At 44.8% G+C, this 22,469-nt stretch overlaps 2 protein-coding genes across 3 annotated transcripts in view; both read left to right on the top strand.

Annotated features, from left to right (window-relative positions):
- Positions 1–479, top strand: part of LOC306927765 (ER membrane protein complex subunit 4) — a 12,022-nt gene extending 11,543 nt beyond the window's left edge. Inside the window, exon 6 of one of the 2 annotated variants that reach the window (XM_079507613.1) lies at positions 1–479. This exon is cut by the window's left edge and continues 648 nt beyond it. The gene's annotated coding sequence lies outside the window, so the exon portion shown is untranslated. The other variant, XM_079507612.1, reaches the window with a different exon arrangement.
- A 5,626-nt stretch (positions 480–6,105) lies between these two features.
- LOC306928741 (uncharacterized protein) lies at positions 6,106–10,776 on the top strand (the record flags this gene model as incomplete). Its single annotated transcript, XM_079509013.1, has 4 exons — positions 6,106–7,004; positions 8,385–8,511; positions 8,715–9,187; positions 10,341–10,776. Exons 1-4 carry the CDS (start codon positions 6,127–6,129, stop codon positions 10,774–10,776), a joined length of 1,914 nt encoding a protein of 637 aa, XP_079365139.1. The 5' UTR covers positions 6,106–6,126.
- Positions 10,777–22,469: the final 11,693 nt, after the last annotated feature.

Below are 22,469 nucleotides of genomic sequence, written 5' to 3'. Positions count from 1 at the left end.
CAAAACTACTGCTCTTTAACATATAAACAATGACCTGTTTTAATGAACTACTGTCAGGATCCCTGTGGATACCTGGTTGTGAGACAAAATGGTGAATCTACAAGATTGAATTGATTGTTAGAATACTTTATTAACATGTTAATAACACTACAGGTGGTACAGTAACATGTTGTTAGGGTTTGTTAATAACAGTACAGTACAGTCACATGTTATAACAGGAGAACAAGCTTGTTTCCATTGTGGTCCATGTACTCCTTCATCATGCTCCACATCCGGCCTGTTCTTCTCGTTTATCGAACATCAGGATTAAATTAATGTGGTTAATTTACTTCCCCCCCCCCCCCCCCCCCCCCCATGATTTGAAATTAAAATAAGACCATTTTAGGCTCGCTACACTTAAACGCTACCTTGAAATGATTTATTTATGATGATGACTTATTGCTCTGTACAATTACTCTATTCAATAAATCCGTATTGGTTTAAGTAAAAATGTGTTGCTTTCATTTCTTTCAAACAATCCGTGAGATTTAAAAAAAAAACACAACTTTGTTCTGCTACTACTAGCTGCTACTATCAGACACAGTCCATTGAAACCAGTCCCCCTGTTACCCCCTGACCTAGCTGGTGCACCCCCCGCAAAAAAGATCACTTAGTGCTCAGATTAGAGGAGGAATATTGCCACTTTATATTGAAACAGGTCTCGTTATGTTGGGCTAGATCTCAGGGCTGGGCAACTTTGATGATTGAGAGCCACTATATTTCCACACTCACTCCCTGGGGCCATATATTACTGTCGTAGCAAAAATAGCCGATCTACAAGCTCAAAAGAGCTTGTAGATCGGCTATTTTTGCTATATTCGAATTTAAATCTTGAATTATTTGTTATTTTTTAATTGGAATCCTGAAAATTAACATTTTTATGTAATTTCAAATGCCTTTAATTATACTTGTGTTGAGCAATGAGCTACTAATTTAGACTGAAGTAATTAAAGCGGGTCATGTTTGCATGTTGTGGAAATTGTAACAATAACCAATATATCATATATTCTGACATTAACCTGAGGGCCACATTAAGTGAAGGTGGGGGCCGCATGACGGCCCCCGGGCCGCCAGTTGCCCACCCCTTGGGCTAGATGAAGAAGATCGAATCTGTTAAATGTGTGATCTCAATGAAATAGAGAATGAGTATTATTTTGTGTTGTATTGTCCCTTTAATGGGAGGGTCAGAGAAAAACTGCATGTTTAATAATATAAACTAATATAAATATTACTAATATAAAGTGGAGTGCACTTTGACCTGTAGAAAGTCTAGCGCCTTTATCCAAGGCGCTTTACAGAGATTGTGCATTACATTCACCCATTCACACACCTTTACAGAGATTGTGCATTACATTCACCCATTCACACACCTTTACAGAGATTGTGCATTACATTCACCCATTCACACACCTTTACAGAGATTGTGCATTACATTCATAAACCCACCCACCCCCTGATCACAGGGTCACATGATGCCCTCCTCATGTGATTGATTGATTGATTGATTGATTGTAGTATTTATTAACAGTTTGCAGAACGGGTTCATTTCACATGAAACCACAACTCAATATTACTGAGGACGACTCACTGATACAGCATTACACTGGTTTACTACACGGTCCAGCATGTTTAATTCATCACAACTCAATACAGAGACTGTTACTGAGGACGACTCACTGATACATTACACTGGTTTACTACACGGTCCACCATGTTCAATTCATCACAACTCAATACAGAGACTGTTACTGAGGACGACGATGTCTGTCTGTCTGTCTGTCTGTCTGTCTGTCTGTCTGTCTTTCATAGGACACATACAGTAAAGCAGGGGTTCTGTGGGTCTTTTTGTTGGGGGGGAGGGGGGTATTGAAAGGGTGTGTGTGTGTGGAGGGGGGGGGGGGGTATTGAAAGGGTGTGTGTGTGTGGAGGGGGGGAGGGGGGGTCTCAGCTGACAAGGACTTTTAAGAGGGGGGGGGGGTGTTGAAAGGGTGTGGGGTCCAGCACCCTGGTTGGTTCAGAACTGAATCAATCATCCTGCCTAAATCTAATCTTGTTAAACATTTGATCATATCAATTGATTGGATCACTGTAACAACTGTGTGTGCATTACATTCACTCACACACACACACTCACACACACACACACACACACACACACACACACACACACACACACACACACACATGCGCGATGGTGGAGGAAACCATGCAAGGCACCAACCTGCACATCAGGACTCAGGAGCAATTAGGGGTTCAGAGTCTTGCTCAAGGACACTTGGACACTAACTCTGGGGGAGCCCACAGGGATCGAACCGGGAACCTATATGTTTTGTAATAATAATCTAAATCTACAAAATAACTAGTAGGCTAACTAAAGTGTTCTATTAAATGTAGGCCTAGTCCGAGGTGTGGTGGAGAAAGTAAATGTACTTAGTTGTTTTACAGCACTGTGTTTGCCAGTGGCAGCGGTGGCCGAACGGTTTGCGGAGCGGTCTTGATACCGGAAGGTTGCCAGTTCGTATCCCCGGACCGGCACGTTAAAATTACCACCGCTGAAGTGCCCTTGAGCAAGGCATTGAACCACTACCATGAAATGTTCTATGAGCAGGGCCTGGCTGTAAACAAGTATCTGATGCTTAGTCCAGTTACCCTGGGTAAATATAGTAACTTTGCTTTGTGTGAAATGCTAAATGTGCTCAGCCATCAATCAGGGTAGTATCAGTGTCACTAAACAGAAACAAACAGAGTTAGACTAGCTGTTGTTTAGTATCAGTGTCACTGACCAGAAACAAACAGAGTTAGACTAGCTTAACCCATGTCTAACCAATGACTATAGTCTAAACTAAGTATGCACGCCATGTAAAGCTCCTTGGATAAAGGCACCATTTACCATTATGCATTGTGAACCAACATGATTGATTGACTGGAAACATCAGGGTCCTCCATTTCCAATTCATCACAACATTTAAAAGTATACACTTACATGCAAATGTTGAAGTGAGGAGGCGCTAATATATTAAACTCATGTTGATTAGGTGATGTAATGATGATGTAAAACAAACGGTGCCAACACAAACATTACATTATCTTTATTGTTAATGGAATTAAATGTTTGTGTTTAGGGACAAGATGACAAGCTCACCAGTCTGCATGCTCTTCCTGCCTTCCTCTGCATATGGTCCCTGGTTGTATGTGATGTTTTTTCCCACCACCTCCCCAGCACCACCGGTGGGCTCTGCTATTTATGTTCCCCATGGGGGGTTATTGTATATCTATCTCCCTGCTCTTTATATTCTGTGTTATTGCTTAACCATGCCGAGCAGGGAGAAATCCAGCAGAGCCGAACGTCAAGTCTAATATCATATGCACACTCATTACAATTTACAATTTACAATTTAGGCATTTAGCAGACGCTCTTAATCCAGAGCGACTTACATTAAGCAAAAACTCATTCTGTAATAAATATTGGTTTAACTATTCGTGAGTTGTCTGACTGAAGTATATTTATTTAAAGACGGTTACGCCGCGGACAAAGCCAACTCGAGTCGTGACAACTCATGACAACACAAACAATATTTTGGACCAAACAAATAATTAGAAAGAAGAAAATCACTTTTTTTGTTGTTTTTCTTCTTTGTAATTATTTGTTTGGTCCAAAATATTGTTTGTGTTGTCATGAGTTGTCACGACTCGAGTTGGCTTTGTCCGTGGCGTAACCGTCTTTAAATAAATACTTTAAGAAATGTCTATGAGGAAAAATGCATTGGGTTTAATTTCCTGGTCCAGGGTAGGAGGCGGGACTGCGACGCTCTATAGGTCAGGGGTGGAAAAAGTACTCAATTGTTTTACTTAAGTAAAAGTACCAATACTGCAATTTAAAACTACTTCGTTATAAGTAAAAGTATGGAATTGAAAATGTACTTGAGTAAAAGTACAAAAGTATCGGCATCAAAATGTACTTAACGTACTAAAAGTAAAAGTACTCATTGTGCAGAATGTGCCATTTCACAAGTTCAAAATGTGTACAAAATCTATCTACAAGCTCACAATGTGTCGCGTTGCGACAATCAGCTAGTTAACACAAGAGGGACATTTAATTTATTCTCCAAATTGTTTTGTTTTCGTTCCATTCCTAAGCCGATAATGTTACTTAATGCTCTGACGAAACTCGATCTGTCTAATCACTAATCAGCACAACTGATGATGTTTCTAACGTGATTAATCCGTTCTCAAATCTTCTACTAAACAGCTAGGTGTGATGTCATGCTCATTTCAGCACAGCTGGATTTCAACCAATTGTTTGGTCAGAAGAAATACTTGTAGTAATATAAATATTTCATTCCACTTTTGTCTTTCTTCTCGTTACAGTATTACTGTCTGACTGTATTAGTCAGTGAGGCATCTTAAAACTGTGCCTTTTCTGCAGACTTTCAATTAACAGGGAAACTAACTGACTGCTGTGGGTGGAAGGAACTATAGAAGACAACGTCAACGCAAGACAACACCCCCCCCAATACAGGAGTTTAGAGAAGTTCAAATGAAACTACACCATGCAGTCTGTCACAGCTGGGGGGGGGGGGGGGACAATGGGATGTTAATTTGACCCTTTGTTTCCCAGAGAGAAGTGTCTGTCAACCTCTCTCACACCCCGGGCCGCCAGTTGCCCACCCCTTGGGCTAGATGAAGAAGATCGAATCTGTTAAATGTGTGATCTCAATGAAATAGAGAATGAGTATCATTTTGTGTTGTATTGTCCCTTTAATGGGAGGGTCAGAGAAAAACTGCATGTTTAATAATATAAACTAATATAAATATTACTAATATAAAGTGGAGTGCACTTTGACCTGTAGAAAGTCTAACCCACCAACTATGTCCTGTACTGAACACAGAGATACCTTTGTGTTGTAAATGGTAAATGGTGCATTTATATAGCGCCTTTATCCAAGGCGCTTTACATAGATTGTGCATTACATTCACCCATTCACACACCTTTACAGAGATTGTGCATTACATTCACCCATTCACACACCTTTACAGAGATTGTGCATTACATTCACCCATTCACACACCTTTACAGAGATTGTGCATTACATTCACCCATTCACACACCTTTACAGAGATTGTGCATTACATTCACCCATGCACACACCGATTGCGGCGGAAGCCATGCAAGGTACCAACCAGCACATCGGGAGCAATTTGGGGTTCAGTGTCTTGCCCAAGGACACTTCGACATGTAGACAGGAGGAGCCGGGATTCGAACCGCCGACCCATGGATCATTGGACGACCTGCTCTACCTCCTGAGCCACAGTCGCCCCTGTGTCCTTTAATTACCACCGCTGAAGTGCCCTTGAGCAAGGCATTGAACCACTACCATGAAATGTTCTATGAGCAGGCCTGGCTGTAAACAAGTATCTGATGCTTAGTCCAGTTACCCTGGGTAAATATAGTAACTTTGCTTTGTGTGAAATGCTAAAAGTGCTCAGCCATCAATCAGGGTAGTATCAGTGTCACTGACCAGAAACAAACAGAGTTAGACTAGCTGTTGTTTAGTATCAGTGTCACTGACCAGAAACAAAGGAACGTGTTGCTGCTTGAACACTTACAGTAGGCTGTAGAGATAAAGAGGGGGGGCTGGGGGGGGAGTGATACCACCCTAAATACAAGACAAAGCTTTACTGATTACCAGATGTTAAACCACGGCTTGACTGGAATTTTAATTCAGGAGGCACGTGTTGTGGGGGGGGGGGGAGGTGTTGAAGGTGTGTGTGTGTGTGTGTGTGGGGGGGGTGTATTGGTATTGGTTTCAGGTACCCCCCACCCACCCCGGGGGTGGGTGGGGGGTACCTGGACACACGCCCCCCCAGGTCTGCCTTATTACCACAGAGCGCAGAGGACGCACGACACAAACACACACACACCGAAGGACCCTGATGAAGTGCAAGGGACCGTTTGATCTCTCCAACATGATCCTGAAGCCCGTTTGTTTTCTGCTTGGATTCCTCAATTAGACTCTGTTTTAACTTCTCTACATGGACCATTCCCTGTAGACTAGACTAGTTTTACCGTCTCTCTCTAACTCCAACATGTCCGCCGCCGCCGTAGCAACGCTGGCAGCGAAGAGCGCCACCTGCAGCACCTCCGAACTCCTGGGTCTCCAGACCCTCATGGCCGCCGGGCCGGGCTGGCTGGACTCCTGCGACTCGGACGACGACCCGAACCAAATGGACCCTGCAGGGAAGTACACCTTCAACCAACTGGACTGCTGCGACTCGGACGAGGAGGAGGACGACCCGAACCAAATGGAGCCTGCAGGGAAGTACACCTTCAACCAACTGAACCTAGAGAACTACAACAAGGGGAACCTCTTCCTCCTGGAGATGGCTCTGGAGTCTGGAGACGAGGACGAGGACGAGGACGAGGACCAGGATAGCGGCGCGTTCTCCAACTCCTTCCCCCACACCACCACCACGTCGGCCGCAGAGACGGAGGACTTCCACCACCTCCAGCCGCTGGCCTTCATTGACGATGAAGATGATGATGGAATCGGGGCTTGTTTCGTCCCCAAACCGGCGGCGGTTTTGGCGTCGCAATTTAAACCGTTCTTCCTCCACAACCACCGCTACGGCTACGGACTGTTCGGAGGCGAGGAGGAGGAGGAGGAGGAGACCGTTGTGTATTCTTTAGACTCGTTCCCCTTGATGGGGAACGAGCTTCCCCATCTTCGGAGCTTCATCTCCGAAGAGAACCTCCTGGATCTGGACTCCTCGGACAGCGAGGAGGAGGACCGAAGCTTCTCCTCCTTCCCCAAGAGGAGTTCTCCTTCCCTGGAGGAGGTGATGATGGTGGAGCTGCCTCTGGACATCATGGACATGGACAACAGCTTCTATGAGATGAGCGGAATGGAGAGCTTCCTGACGGATTACCTGGTCAACTTCCAGCCGAGCCTGCAGCACGTCAAGTTGTAAGTACATTATTTTATTGTCAATACCTTTGTTATTTTAAACCATGTGTGCATTTTAGTCTAGTCCCCAGCATGTAGAAACTGATGTTAGAAATGTTGAGTAAAGTATATACAGTTGGAGGAGGTACAGCATTGTGTAAACATAAAGTATATACAACTGGAGGTACAGCATTGTGTAAACATAAAGTATATACAGTTGGAGGTACAGCATTGTGTAAACATAAAGTATATACAGTTGGAGGTACAGCATTGTGTAAACATAAAGTATATACAGTTGGAGGAGGTACAGCATTGTGTAAACAGACATTGCATCATTGTTATAACAGGGGTATAGGCCTAAAGCTTTTTTTAAACACATTTTGTTTGTCACGTTGGACAAATAGCAGCATTTGTTCAGATTTAAGATAGACTTTAGTAGACTTGACTTAAGTGAAGTTGATTTGATTGATTGAATAGTTTATTGAACATAAATATACAAACAGCAACAGAGTAGCCTACAGTCAGTACTCAGTTCAAAAGGGATAGCACAAAAGAAAGTCTTGTTTTAATTTAGGCCCTGGAACTATGGAGAGGGCCAATATATTTCCACACTAATTTCCACACTCACAAAATAGATCGGCTATTTTTGCTATATTTTAATTGAAATCCTGGAGAAAGAAAATGGACCATTTTTTTGTATTGGAATCCTGAAAAATAACCTTTTTATTTAATTTCAAATGAATTTAGTTACAGTTATGTTAACTTTATGAACTAAATCCAAACACATTGAACATACAAAAGTGGGTCATGTTTGCATGTTTGGAATTGTAACATACAAATAAATAATATATCAGTATTCTGATATTAACCTGAGGGCCGCATTAAGTGAAGGTGGGGGCCCCATGTGGCCGCCGGTTGCCCATGTATGATTTAGGCCCTGTGCATTAGTATGCATGTTGAGTGTGGGGGGAGGGGGGGGGGGAGGAATGGGCCTATTTTCAGGGTGGGGAAGTCATCAAGCACCTAGAAACCCCCCCCCCCCCCCCCCCCCCCCCCCGAATTGATATGTGTAAATTGTAAAGTGATTTAAAACGCCTATATCTAGACCCGCCCTGTTTAATGCAATGTAATTGTGTGTGTTATACTTTTCTTTGTTGAATCACTCATGACAAAGTTGTAAAAGTCAACCAGCCAATACACTAGTTCTGTCTTTCAATCATTTTATTATTATTGTTATTATATTTTCACAATCAACAGAGCAGCTGATTTCTATGTTTTTATTAGGTGTTCCTTTACGCTCGTTTTAAGCACGGCTAGACGGATCGGTTTCAACCAATCAGATTGCTTCCTCGAAACGACCCGTTGTATAATTATTCTTTTTTTTGTAATTTAATTTCACAGTGACGATGACGACCATCATCCGCCCACCAACCCAGCTTTTATGGAAGTGACCATGACCACGCCCCCTGCATCTCCTGAACATGCCATGCGTCCATCAGCCTGTCCTGACCAGACCGGGCCCCCCCCAGTCACCGGGACCCCCCCAGTGCCCCCCCAGCCACCGGGGACCTCATAGACTTCGAGGCCCCCCTAGCCATCAGGCCCCCCCCAGGCTTTGGGCCCCGCCCAGCCTTCGGGGCCCCCCCAGCCACCGGGACCCCCCCAGTGGCCCCCCCAGTCGCCGGGACCCCCCCAGTGGCCCCCCCAGCCACCGGGGCCCCCCCAGCCCAGACCGGGGCCCCCTCAGCCATCGGGGCTCCCCCAGCCACCGGGGCCCTCCCAGACATCGAGGCCCCCCCAGCCATTGGGGCCCCCCTCAGCCATCGGGGCCCCCCCAGCCTCCGGGCCCCCCCCAGCCATCGAGGCCCCCCCAGCCACCGGGGCCCTCCCAGCCATCGAGGCCCCCCCAGCCATCGAGGCCCCCCCAGCCATCGAGGCCCCCCCAGCCATTGTGGCCCCCTCAGCCATCGAGGCCCCCCCAGCCATCGAGGCCCCCCAGCCATCGAGGGCCCCCCAGCCATCTTGCCTGGACTCAGAGTGACGTACACGACCGAGGTCGTGACGTACACGTCCGAGGAGTTCTTCAGCCTGTATCCCCCGACGGTGTTGACCGTGTGTCAACACCCCAACGAGGACGACCCGGCGGCGGCGACCACAGGATGGCACGTCTCCGACTGCAGCGAGTGTGCAATCACCACCGTCAGGTAACCAACCAAAACACTGTAAAGTTGCAGAGTGTTTAGCCAAGAGCTGTAAGAACTGTAAAGAGCTGTAAGAACTGTAAAGGGCTGTAAGAACTGTAAAGGGCTGTAAGAGCTGTACGAACTGTAAAGAGCTGTAAGAACTGTTAAGAGCTGTAAGAACTGTAAAGAGCTGTAAGAACTGTAAAGAGCTGTAAGAACTGTAAAGAGCTGTAAGAGCTGTAAGAACTGTAAAGAGCTGTAAGAACTGTAAAGAGCTGTAAGAACTGTAAAGAGCTGTAAGAACTGTAAAGGGTGTTTAGAAGAGCCAATTTGTCTACAAAGCTTGTCTACAAATTACGTAAATTCTCCATTCATTGGCAAAAAAGAGTTCAGGACCAAAAGCTGTATATAGGAGGGCCCTCTAAAAAAACCCTCAGATTTAAGATAGCGCCCCTCAGAAACCCCCTCAGATTTAAGATAGCGCCCCTCATAAACACCCTCAGATTTAAGATAGCGCCCCTCATAAACACCCTCAGATTTAAGATAGCGCCCCTCAGAAACCCCCTCAGATTTAAGATGTGTTTGAAGGCAGGTAGCAGCTGTGTTTACATGTGCAGCATTAGGTCTACTGGATACAGATACTAGTCCACATTCACTGTGGGGGGGGGGGGGCATCAAGCACATTCAACACGTGGCGACACCCAAGCACAGATGGGGAGGGGGGGTGTGTGTGGGGGGGGGGGGGGGGGGGACAGAGGCCAAGTGAAGAGAGTCATTTACATACAGCAGCAGTGGGGGGGGGGGGGGGGGGGGACAGCAGCAGTGGTTTTCAACCCTTTTCATTTCAAGGCCCATTATTTATTCAGCCTGATGACATTTATATTAGGGCTCCATTTTCGTCGCCGCTAAACCCCTTATCCCTAAACTTCTTTGCCTTTTCTTACTATTTTTTGAATAGTTCAACTAGCCGATCTACATTGACACGTTGTGAGCTTGTAGACTGCCCTTTTTCTTTCTTTTTTTTTTTTACTATTTTGCAAAAAAAAATTGAATAGTTAAAATGGCCAAAGAATGGATAAGGGGTTTAGCGGTGACGAAAATGGAGCCCTTAGCCTCACTGCTCTGATCGATATGATGATCTAACATGGTTGGATGTGTTGTGTTTGTTTTACAGTGAGGGACAGCCCAGAGCGCGCTCTCGCTCTCCGCCGCACGCCACCAGAGCACGCTCCAGATCCAGGTCTGCGTCAAAGGTCGAGCACCAAGCGGACCCGCCCAGCGCCGACACATCATCATCACTGGAACTCTACAATACGTTCTTCAGCGTGCTCATCGCCGCTCAGATGAAGGTCGTGGCTGAGCACACAAAGCGTCGTGCCGAGCATGCGCTCTGTCGGACGTACACGTCGCAGGAGTTCTTCGGTCTGTTTCGTGGCGACGTCGTCGATGGGGCCGCGAGGTGCACGTCTGACGAGTTGACGACGCCCACCGCCGCCCCGCTGCAACGGGAGCGATCACGCTCCCCTCCGCGCATCGCCACGGAGCGAAGACATTCCTGGAAGTCCAGCCGCAAAGCGACTAAAGCGACGCGACCGTGGATGATCCACTGAAGAGAGAGAGAGAGAGAGAGAGAGAGAGAGAGAGAGAGAGAGAGAGAGAGAGACATTTATTTACTCAAGTCCTGAATTTATTTAAGTACAATTGTGAGACTTTACTTGAGTGTTTACATTTTTTTAATACTTTATTCTTCTACTCCGTCACATCTCAGAGGCAAATATTGTCCTTTTTTTTACTCTGCTACGATTACTAGACACCTTATACGGCTGTTAGAAAATAGCCGATCTACAAGCCTACAGATCTGATCTACAAGCCTACAGATCTGATCTACAAGCCTACAGATCTGATCTACAAGCCTACAGATCTGATCTACAAGCCTACAGATCTGAAGTGAAGAAGATCTTGAATATTTATATTTATATTTATACACATAAGTGCCTTCTGCCTTCTTGCACATTTACCTCTGCTGCTAAAGACACCATACCTGCCTTTTGAGTTATTCCTGTAATTGTTATGTTTTTGCTTTCATTATTCAGTGTTATTTTATAATCATTATTATTACTATTATATTGTATTGCTGTTGTTGTAGCAGAACATCCCAGAACAAACTGGGATGTGCATAACGTTGTCCTGCTTTACAGCAGAACATAGCTGCTCATTTTGAACATTTTAGAAGAATCTACTTCCGATTTAGATTCAGCATTTGTAGAATCGGCCTTAATGGATTACTTGAACCCCAGTCAAAAAATAGCAGATCTACCAAGTGCTGTGATGCATTGTGAGCCTTTAGTGTAGACGGAACAACACTGTCCAAGTACACTTATAACTCAGGTCTTTTTTTAACTAAGAATAGTGAGTTTTATGAGTTTTATCAGATTCCATCCAGTATTATAATTGTACTTTTATTATCTTGTTATATTGCGTTCAGTTTACTAAAACCGTCTCAACCCTTTGGTGGTTAGGGCTTATTTTGATTTTTTTTTTAATGTTTTTTTTTGGCTTTCGCCTTTATTTTATATATTTTTTATGGAGGGACAGACAGTAGGCTGACAGGAAATGGGGAGAGAGATGGGGGAGTGGCATGCAGTAAATGCCGTCTGGATCGGGAGTCGAACCCGCGGCACACTGCCAGACTGGATTACCAGCCAAGGTGCCTGGACCGCTGAGCCACGGCCCAGGCCCTTATTTTGAACCTGTATGAATATGAATGAATAATCATGATTATGACTATCTTTGGACACGTCGCTTTTTTAAACGTTTTTTGTTGTTTTGATGATTTCAGAAAAAAATACAAAAGCCAAAAATTATTGTTTTCTATTGTTATCTGTGTGGTGTGAATAAAATGAGAAATTTTAATTCCATGTGTTGTTTATCCATCGACTTTAATGTCTCATATTAATAACTACAACATTCTGATATTATCCAAGGTTAATAACTACAACATTCTGATATTATCCAAGGTTAATAACTACTACATTCTGATATTATCCAAGGTTAATAACTACAACATTCTGATATTATCCAAGGTTAATAACTACAACATTCTGATATTATCCAAGGTTAATAACTACAACATTCTGATATTATCCAAGGTTAATAACTACAACATTCTGATATTATCCAAGGTTAATAACTACAACATTCTGATATTATCCAAGGTTAATAACTACAACATTCTGATATTATCCAAGGTTAATAACTACAACATTCTGATATTATCCAAGGTTAAGTGGAATATCTATATAATGAAACTATACATAAATACTATACTATGCTGTACATATGTACTATGAAGTGCTATGACTACATACAATGCAATTATAGTGCTGTCTAGTGTCTACATAACATGTTATAAGTCTGTATAAAATGTACATAAAGTGCTATCTAAGGGGGTAGGGTAAGTGCTACGGGTCATGGTGGAGTCTGAAGAGGTGGGGTTTCAGACTACGGCGGAAGATTGGGCCCTTCTAGATCTTTAACTGTTGAGAACATACAATTAAACCACGGGTCCATTTGGTTTCATTTTACGCTCTCAAGAGTTTCATTATTGTTAAACACCTGTATTACTTATAATGTAAAATAATCTGTATTTTGATGAACGTTTGCCTGTTGTCGTTGGATACGAGACAACAGGCAAACGTTCATCAAAATACAGATTATCTTACATTCTCTAATTGTGTTGACTTCTTGTAAATTTTAGAATAAATGCTGTATATATTGAATAAATTATATATGAATATTAGCTGAATACATGATATATATGATATTATATAATATTTATTGAAATATTTATCAATGCTGTAGCCTATAGAGCGTCGCAGTCCCGCCTCCTACCCTGGACCAGGAAATGAAACCCAATGCATTTTCCTCATAGACATTTAGTATATTTATTTAAAGACGGTTACGCCGCGGACAAAGCCAACTCGAGTCGTGCCAACTCATGACAACACAAACAATATTTTGGACCAAACAAATAATTAGAAAGAAGAAAAAAATGGCAGGTTACAATCACTTTTTTTGTTGTTTTTCTTCTTTGTAATTATTTGTTTGGTCCAAAATATTGTTTGTGTTGTCATGAGTTGTCACGACTCGAGTTGGCTTTGTCCGTGGCGTAACCGTCTTTAAATAAATACTTTAAGAAATGTCTATGGGAAAAATGCATTGGGTTTAATTTCCTGGTCCAGGGTAGGAGGCGGGACTGCGACGCTCTATAGGTCAGGGGTGGAAAAAGTACTCAATTGTTTTACTTAAGTAAAAGTACCAATACTGCAATTTAAAACTACTTCGTTATAAGTAAAAGTATGGAATTGAAAATGTACTTGAGTAAAAGTACAAAAGTATCGGCATCAAAATGTACTTAACGTACTAAAAGTAAAAGTACTCATTGTGCAGAATGTGCCATTTCACAAGTTCAAAATGTGTACAAAATCTATCTACAAGCTCACAATGTGTCGCGTTGCGACAATCAGCTAGTTAACACAAGAGGGACATTTAATTTATTCTCCAAATTGTTTTGTTTTCGTTCCATTCCTAAGCCGATAATGTTACTTAATGCTCTGACGAAACTCGATCTGTCTAATCACTAATCAGCACAACTGATGATGTTTCTAACGTGATTAATCTGTTCTCAAATCTTCTACTAAACAGCTAGGTGTGATGTCATGCTCATTTCAGCACAGCTGGATTTCAACCAATTGTTTGGTCAGAAGAAATACTTGTAGTAATATAAATATTTCATTCCACTTTTGTCTTTCTTCTCGTTACAGTATTACTGTCTGACTGTATTAGTCAGTGAGGCATCTTAAAACTGTGCCTTTTCTGCAGACTTTCAATTAACAGGGAAACTAACTGACTGCTGTGGGTGGAAGGAACTATAGAAGACAACGTCAACGCAAGACAACACCCCCCCCCCCCCCCCCCCCAATACAGGAGTTTAGAGAAGTTCAAATGAAACTACACCATGCAGTCTGTCACAGCTGCTGTGTGTGTGTGTGTGTGTGTGTGTGTGGGGGGGGGGGGGACAATGGGATGTTAATTTGACCCTTTGTTTCCCAGAGAGAAGTGTCTGTCAACCTCTCTCACACCCCGGGCCGCCAGTTGCCCACCCCTTGGGCTAGATGAAGAAGATCGAATCTGTTAAATGTGTGATCTCAATGAAATAGAGAATGAGTATCATTTTGTGTTGTATTGTCCCTTTAATGGGAGGGTCAGAGAAAAACTGCATGTTTAATAATATAAACTAATATAAATATTACTAATATAAAGTGGAGTGCACTTTGACCTGTAGAAAGTCTAACCCACCAACTATGTCCTGTACTGAACACAGAGATACCTTTGTGTTGTAAATGGTAAATGGTGCATTTATATAGCGCCTTTATCCAAGGCGCTTTACATAGATTGTGCATTACATTCACCCATTCACACACCTTTACAGAGATTGTGCATTACATTCACCCATTCACACACCTTTACAGAGATTGTGCATTACATTCACCCATTCACACACCTTTACAGAGATTGTGCATTACATTCACCCATTCACACACCTTTACAGAGATTGTGCATTACATTCACCCATTCACACACCGATTGCAGCGGAAGCCATGCAAGGTACCAACCAGCACATCGGGAGCAATTTGGGGTTCAGTGTCTTGCCCAAGGACACTTCGACATGTAGACAGGAGGAGCCGGGATTCGAACCGCCGACCCATGGATCATTGGACGACCTGCTCTACCTCCTGAGCCACAGTCGCCCCTGTGTCCTTTAATTACCACCGCTGAAGTGCCCTTGAGCAAGGCATTGAACCACTACCATGAAATGTTCTATGAGCAGGGCCTGGCTGTAAACAAGTATCTGATGCTTAGTCCAGTTACCCTGGGTAAATATAGTAACTTTGCTTTGTGTGAAATGCTAAAAGTGCTCAGCCATCAATCAGGGTAGTATCAGTGTCACTGACCAGAAACAAACAGAGTTAGACTAGCTGTTGTTTAGTATCAGTGTCACTGACCAGAAACAAAGGAACGTGTTGCTGCTTGAACACTTACAGTAGGCTGTAGAGATAAAGAGGGGGGGCTGGGGGGGGGGGAGTGATACCACCCTAAACAGATGTTAAACCACAGCTTGACTGGAATTTTAATTCAGGAGGCACGTGTTGTGGGGGGGGGGGGGGAGGAGGTGTTGAAGGTGTGTGTGTGTGTGTGGGGGGGGTGTATTGGTATTGGTTTCAGGTACCCCCCACCCACCCCGGGGGTGGGCGGGGGGTACCTGGACACACGCCCCCCCCCCAGGTCTGCCTTATTACCACAGAGCGCAGAGGACCCACGACACAAACACACACACACCGAAGGACCCTGATGAAGTGCACGGACCGTTTGATCTCTCCAACATGATCCTGAAGCCCGTTTGTTTTCTGCTTGGATTCCTCAATTAGACTCTGTTTTAACTTCTCTACATGGACCATTCCCTGTAGACTAGACTAGTTTTACCGTCTCTCTCTAACTCCAACATGTCCGCCGCCGCCGTAGCAACGCCGGCAGCGATGAGCGCCAAATGCGCCCCGTCCTGCGCCACCTGCAGCACCTCCGACCTCCTGGGTTTACAGACCCTCATGGCCGCCGGGCCAGGATGGCTGGACTCCTGCGACTCGGACGACGACCCGAACCAAATGGACCCTGCAGGGAAGTACACCTTCAACCAACTGGACTGCTGCGACTCGGACGAGGACGACCCGAACCAAATGGACCCTGCAGGGAAGTACACCTTCAACCAACTGAACTGCTGCGACTCGGACGAGGAGGAGGACGACCCGAACCAAATGGAACATGCAGGGAAGTACACCTTCAACCAACTGAACCTAGAGAACTACAACAAGGGGAACCTCTTCCTCCTGGAGATGGCTCTGGAGTCTGGAGACGAGGACGAGGACGAGGACGAGGACCAGGATAGCGGCGCGTTCTCCAACTCCTTCCCCCACACCACCACCACGTCGGCCGCAGAGACGGAGGACTTCCACCACCTCCAGGAGCTGGTCTTCATTGACGATGAAGATGATGATGGAATCGGGGCTTGTTTCGTCCCCAAACCGGCGGCGGTTTTGGCGTCGCAATTTAAACAGTTCTTCCTCCACGACCACCGCTACGGCTACGGACTGTTCGGAGGCGAGGAGGAGGAGGAGGAGGAGGAGGAGGAGACCGTTGTGTATTCTTTAGACTCGTTCCCCTTGATGGGGAACGAGCTTCCCCATCTTCGGAGCTTCATCTCCGAAGAGAACCTCCTGGATCTGGACTCCTCGGACAGCGAGGAGGAGGACCGAAGCTTCTCCTCCTTCCCCAAGAGGAGTTCTCCTTCCCTGGAGGAGGTGATGATGGTGGAGCTGCCTCTGGACATCATGGACATGGACAACAGCTTCTATGAGATGAGCGGAATGGAGAGCTTCCTGACGGATTACCTGGTCAACTTCCAGCCGAGCCTGCAGCACGTCAAGTTGTAAGTACATTATTTTATTGTCAATACCTTTGTTATTTTAAACCATGTGTGCATTTTAGTCTAGTCCCCAGCATGTAGAAACTGATGTTAGAAATGTTGAGTAAAGTATATACAGTTGGAGGAGGTACAGCATTGTGTAAACATAAAGTATATACAGTTGGAGGTACAGCATTGTGTAAACATAAAGTATATACAGTTGGAGGTACAGCATTGTGTAAACATAAAGTATATACAGTTGGAGGTACAGTATTGTGTAAACATAAAGTATATACAGTTGGAGGAGGTACAGCATTGTGTAAACAGACATTGCATCATTGTTATAACAGGGTATAGGCCTAAAGCTTTTTTTAAACACATTTTGTTTGTCACGTTGGGACAAATAGCAGCATTTGTTCAGATTTAAGATAGACTTTAGTAGACTTGACTTAAGTGAAGTTGATTTGATTGATTGAACATAAATATACAAACAGCAACAGAGTAGCCTACAGTCAGTACTCAGTTCAAAAGGGATAGCACAAAAGAAAGTCTTGTTTTAATTTAGGCCCTGGAAATATGGAGAGGGCCAATATATTTCCACACTCATTTCCACACTCACAAAATAGATCGGCTATTTTTGCTATATTTTTATTGAAATCCTGGAGAAAGAAAATGGACCATTTTTTTGTATTGGAATCCTGAAAAATAACCTTTTTTATTTAATTTCAAATGAATTTAGTTACAGTTATGTTAACTTTATGAACTAAATCCAAACACATTGAACATACAAAAGTGGGTCATGTTTGCATGTTTGGAATTGTAACAGCTGAAATAAATAATATATCAGTATTCTGATATTAACCTGAGGGCCGCATTAAGTGAAGGTGGGGGCCCCATGTGGCCCTCGGTTGCCCATGTATGATTTAGGCCCTGTGCATTAGTATGCATGTTGAGTGTGGGGGGAGGGGGGGGGGGGGAGGGGGGGGAATGGGCCTATTTTCAGGGTGGGGGAAGTTATCAAGCACCTAGAACCCCCCCCCCGAATTGATATGTGTAAATTGTAAAGTGATTTAAAACGCCTATATCTAGACCCGCCCGGCTGTTTAATGCAATGTATTTGTGTGTGTTATACTTTTTCTTGTTGAATTACTCATGACAAAGTTGTAAAAGTCAACCAGCCAATACACTAGTTCTGTCTTTCAATCATTTTATTATTATTGTTATTATATTTTCACAATCAACAGAGCAGCTGATTTCTATGTTTTTATTAGGTGTTCCTCGCTCGTTTTAAGCACGGCTAGACGGATCGGTTTCAACCAATCAGATTGCTTCCTCGAAACGACCCGTTGTATAATTTTTTTTTTTGTCATTTAATTTCACAGTGACGATGACGACCATCATCCGCCCACCAACCCAGCTTTTATGGAAGTGACCATGACCACGCCCCCTGCATCTCCTGAACATGCCATGCGTCCATCAGCCTGTCCTGACCAGACCGCCCCCCCCCCAGTCACCCGGACCCCCCCAGTGGCCCCCCCAGCCACCGGGGACCTCATAGACTTCGGGGCCCCCCCAGCCATCAGGCCCCCCCCAGGTTTTGGCTGGGGGGGCCCAGCCTTCGGGGCCCCCTGTAATGGGAAAATGACATTTCAATCCATGTAACCTTTCTTGCTCACAGAGGTAGAACAGGAGGCCATCTTCCACCTGTTACCAGCAGTCAAAAGCCTATTTGTGTGAATTCTAGCAGACTGGAAAAGACCATATAAAGTCATGTGTTAAATGAGTGTCCTGTTCTTTTCCAACCATGTGTTTGTTATTTTGAGAACTCTCGAGCTGTATAAGAGAGGGTGTCAACCTGTGATTGGGGGATGTCATGATACATTCGTGTGGATGGCATTCTCCAGGAGCGCTCTTGATTAAACCCGTGATTGTGTTACCAACACTTTTAACCCTTTATTTGGTTCTGGACTTCGACTTCATTACACTTTGATTATGAGTTAAGGTTCCCACTACATTTATGGCGCTGTGAGCAGGGTCGTGTCATTCTGTCCGTCCGCACACTCTTTTTTCATTGAATCAGCTGCAGCAAGGCAAATACGCGCTACTCAAACGCAGTGACGTGCCGTTCCGTGGACTTGGAGGTGTTGGATGGGCAGGTGACCACGTCTTTTAAGGTAAGAAAGTGTTGTGATACAATCCGTAAAATAGGATGATTAGTTTTTGGTAAATGTCAATACTCCGAGTGGTAACAGTCCCTCGTCTTAAAAGTGTGTGGTAAATACTCCGAGTGGTGACAGTCCCTCGTCTTAAAAGTGTGTGGTAAATACTCCGAGTGGTAACAGTCCCTCGTCAATATTTAAAAGTGTGTGGTAAATACTCCGAGTGGTAACAGTCCCTCGTCAATATTTAAAAGTGTATGGTAAATACTCCGAGTGGTGACAGTCCCTCGTCAATATTTAAAAGTGTTGGTCGTATAGTTTAAGAAGTGTATAGTTTAAGAAGTATAGTTTAAGTTGAACATAATTTAATATGTATAGTTTAAGAAGTGTATAGTTTAAGAAGTATAGTTTAAGTTGAACAGAATTTAATATCGATAATCGACATGCCGATGTAACATCTCGTTCACGTTGAAAGAGTATAGGCTTCGTACGGGTATCCTGTATTGTGTATATATGTGCTGGAAAAAAAAAAAAAAAAAAAAAAAAGGGGGGACGTATGTATACATAGATTTGGGGAAGTGTGTTTATGTGTGTGAGACTGAACAATAGGATTTGTAAAGGGTGACGTATGCCTGAGACATGCATGGTATGAACGAGGTCATCCTGTAGCAAGCCACGGCTGAACAAACAAATCTGTAATTAGTACTGCAAGTCCCTAGGGCTGCAAATATCTGTGATTCCACGTGTGACAATTGTGGAAAAGAAGAAAGAATTAAGTGTGAAAACACAAATGTACTCAGTGTGAGCCTAGGACTTTATGAGGTAGTGGTTGACTCTGCTCTAATTTCTGTTTCTTTTCTCTTTTGTGTTTTTCCCTGAGTCTACGGAGCAATGGGCAACCAGCAAGGTGGGGTGTCTCAGACGCTGTCAGGGTCAGCAGAATTTATGGTGGCCAAATGGGGAGTGGGGATCCTGGAGCAGATCATTTTATGGCACAGATTAACTGAAGGAAAGTTCCCACTTATGGGGACTTTAAGTACCTCTAAATTAAGAGAATGTAGGGAGTCCTTAGAGCAGTATGAGAGAACGACAGGGAAGAAAAGAAAATACATAGACTGGGATGGGTTCAGAAAATGGGAAAGGGAGGCTGAATGCAGAGAGAGTAGGCAAACAAAAGCTTTATTATATAAAGATGAGTGTGAGGAACAGGGCAGACGTAAAAGATTAAAGAATACTAGACAAGACACCCTTCAGCCCCCACCGTATGCCTGTGCCCAACCACCAGCACAGCAGGAGGGCGTGCAAGCAGTTGTCCCACCGCATCTTCTAGCCATGCAAGGCCTGCCACCACTTCAACTACAACAACAAGAAGAACCTCCAGCATTGGCACCACAACCTCCCCCTAACCCAGCAGGGGACTTGTATGCGGCAGCTGGCCTGCTAGCGGACAATGCAGCTGTCAGGCCTGACCCTGTGCTTGGACTGGACGATGAAGGGGTCGGGGGAGCTGTGGGGGGTCACCTTGGGGTGGGGGAGAAGGTAACAGCAGACTTATTGGAGCTTCCTGGTGCCGACATTCACGAGAAGGGAGGACAGATGGGCAAGCTACAACAGGACTTATTGCAGCTTGAGAGAAAGGTGGAAGGACTTTCTCTTGGGCAGGAGGAAAAAATGACACTTCGCAGTGACACGAAGCGACAGCAGTTGCTACCTTTGATCCCGTACCCAAACCCTCATCCTAGGCCAGGGCCGGGAGCAGACCAGGCCGACATAGCAGCCTATTCTGATATGGTACAAGTCCAACGGAACTGGACTCCAGATGAATTTAATGACATAGTCCGAGAATTACCCAATCCCAGGGTCGATGTGGAACAATGGTGCACAGCAATATTGGACTTGATTGACATGTATGAGCCGTCAGCGAGAGAATTGGAATCCATATTCCGCAAGAACTTTGGTTTGAAGTGGCAGCGTCTCCGGGGGGATTTTGACGTGAATGGGGTCCGAAATGATCTCGTCACGGGACAGTTGCAAAATCAAGGTGGCCTTTTTCACAGAGTGAGACAGGCCTTCCCTGTGCGTACAGATTGGCCAAAAATACACAGTACAAAGCAGCTTTTGGATGAGGCCTGTGACACTTACAGAAATCGAATGGAGGATTGCTTCCAGAAATACTGTGGGGTTGCACAAGACAATGCAGCCTACAATGACTTGCTAAAGACTGCACTGATAAATGGCCTACTCCCCTCAATTAATAATCGCGTGATGATTTCCTGCATCGGCTGGGAGACCAGACCCCTAGCAGAGGTGTGGACTCACGCCCAGCATGCCGAGCGGTACGCATTATCACAGGACGAAGGGAGGAAGAAAAAGTTGGAGTTAGCTCAGTTGATGTTTTATGGACAACAGGTGGGACAACAGACTCAGCAGAAGACTGGCAAGGCCCGGAAATGGAGCGAAGGGAGAGGGGGTAGCAGGAGCCAGAGGGGCCGGCAAGACTTCTTCTGCTTCTACTGTGCTGAAGATGGCCATATGGAAAGAGATTGCCCTATAAATAGGAGAGCATGGTTGCGCCGCACAGATCAGTGTGACGAGCCAGGTGCCGGCTCTTCACAGAGGGGGGGGCCTGATGGAAATGCGAGCAGGGACACACAGGCCCCATATCCACAGATTGGGTGGCACAGCTCGAATGACGATGGGGACACAAGGAGGAGCAACAAACGCCAGAGGGACCACGGAGAAGGACAGCAGGGGAACCACGGGAACAGGCAACAAGGAGAAAATGGGAACAGACAGCAGAGAGACAACGGAGACCACGGTGACAGGCAACACGGAGACAACTGGGGCAGGCAACAGAGAGACAACGGAGACCGACGCCAATGGGACCATGAGGGTCGGGGCCAGTGGCAATATGGTCCAGGTGACAATGTGACAGTCACCAATCCGAATCGCCTATAGGATACGGGAGGAATGGCTGAAGGGGTAACTAGAGAGGTAGAAACTAAGGTCAGTCAGTTCATGCAAGTTTCAGTAACCCCAGATGAGGCCCCAGTCCTGAATCTTCTTGTGAATGGTGAGTCTATTTCTTTTCTTGTTGACACTGGTGCCAGTGTGTCAGTAATAAGAAGGGAGGAGATGCCTAATGCATCCCTTTCCTGTAAATCAATGACTACGATTGGTGCCTCTGGTGAGCCGTGTATAGAAGCAGTAACGAACCCATTACCAGTCGTACATGGCGACATTAAAATAGAGCATAAATTTCTGTCATCCACTGTATGCCCTGTTAATTTGATGGGGCGTGATTTACTTTGCAGATTTGGTGTTAAATTGGATTGTTCCAGTGACGGCATACTGTTATCCTGTCCAGCACTGGGACTCTACAATTTATCTGTCACAAAGGGTAAGCCCACAGACTGGCATTATTGCTGGGACCTTTCTGATGGAGACTTGTCTAGAAAGTTGCACAGTATGATACCTGAAGGTTTCACCAAGCCGGCACTATGGAGCTGCATTGCTCATTTTTCACCATTCACAAGAGATTTGACCTATGAGAATTTCTGGTTCAATAACAAGAATCAAGATGACATACACTTAGGAAGAATATACACAAACAGGCAGTTTAGTG

The sequence above is a fragment of the Electrona antarctica genome (assembly GCF_951216825.1).
Source record: "Electrona antarctica genome assembly, chromosome: 8".
Classification (NCBI taxonomy): Eukaryota; Metazoa; Chordata; class Actinopteri; order Myctophiformes; family Myctophidae; genus Electrona; species Electrona antarctica.
Note: the sequence above shows the minus strand (reverse complement) of the source record. Positions and strands in the feature narration are given on the sequence as shown.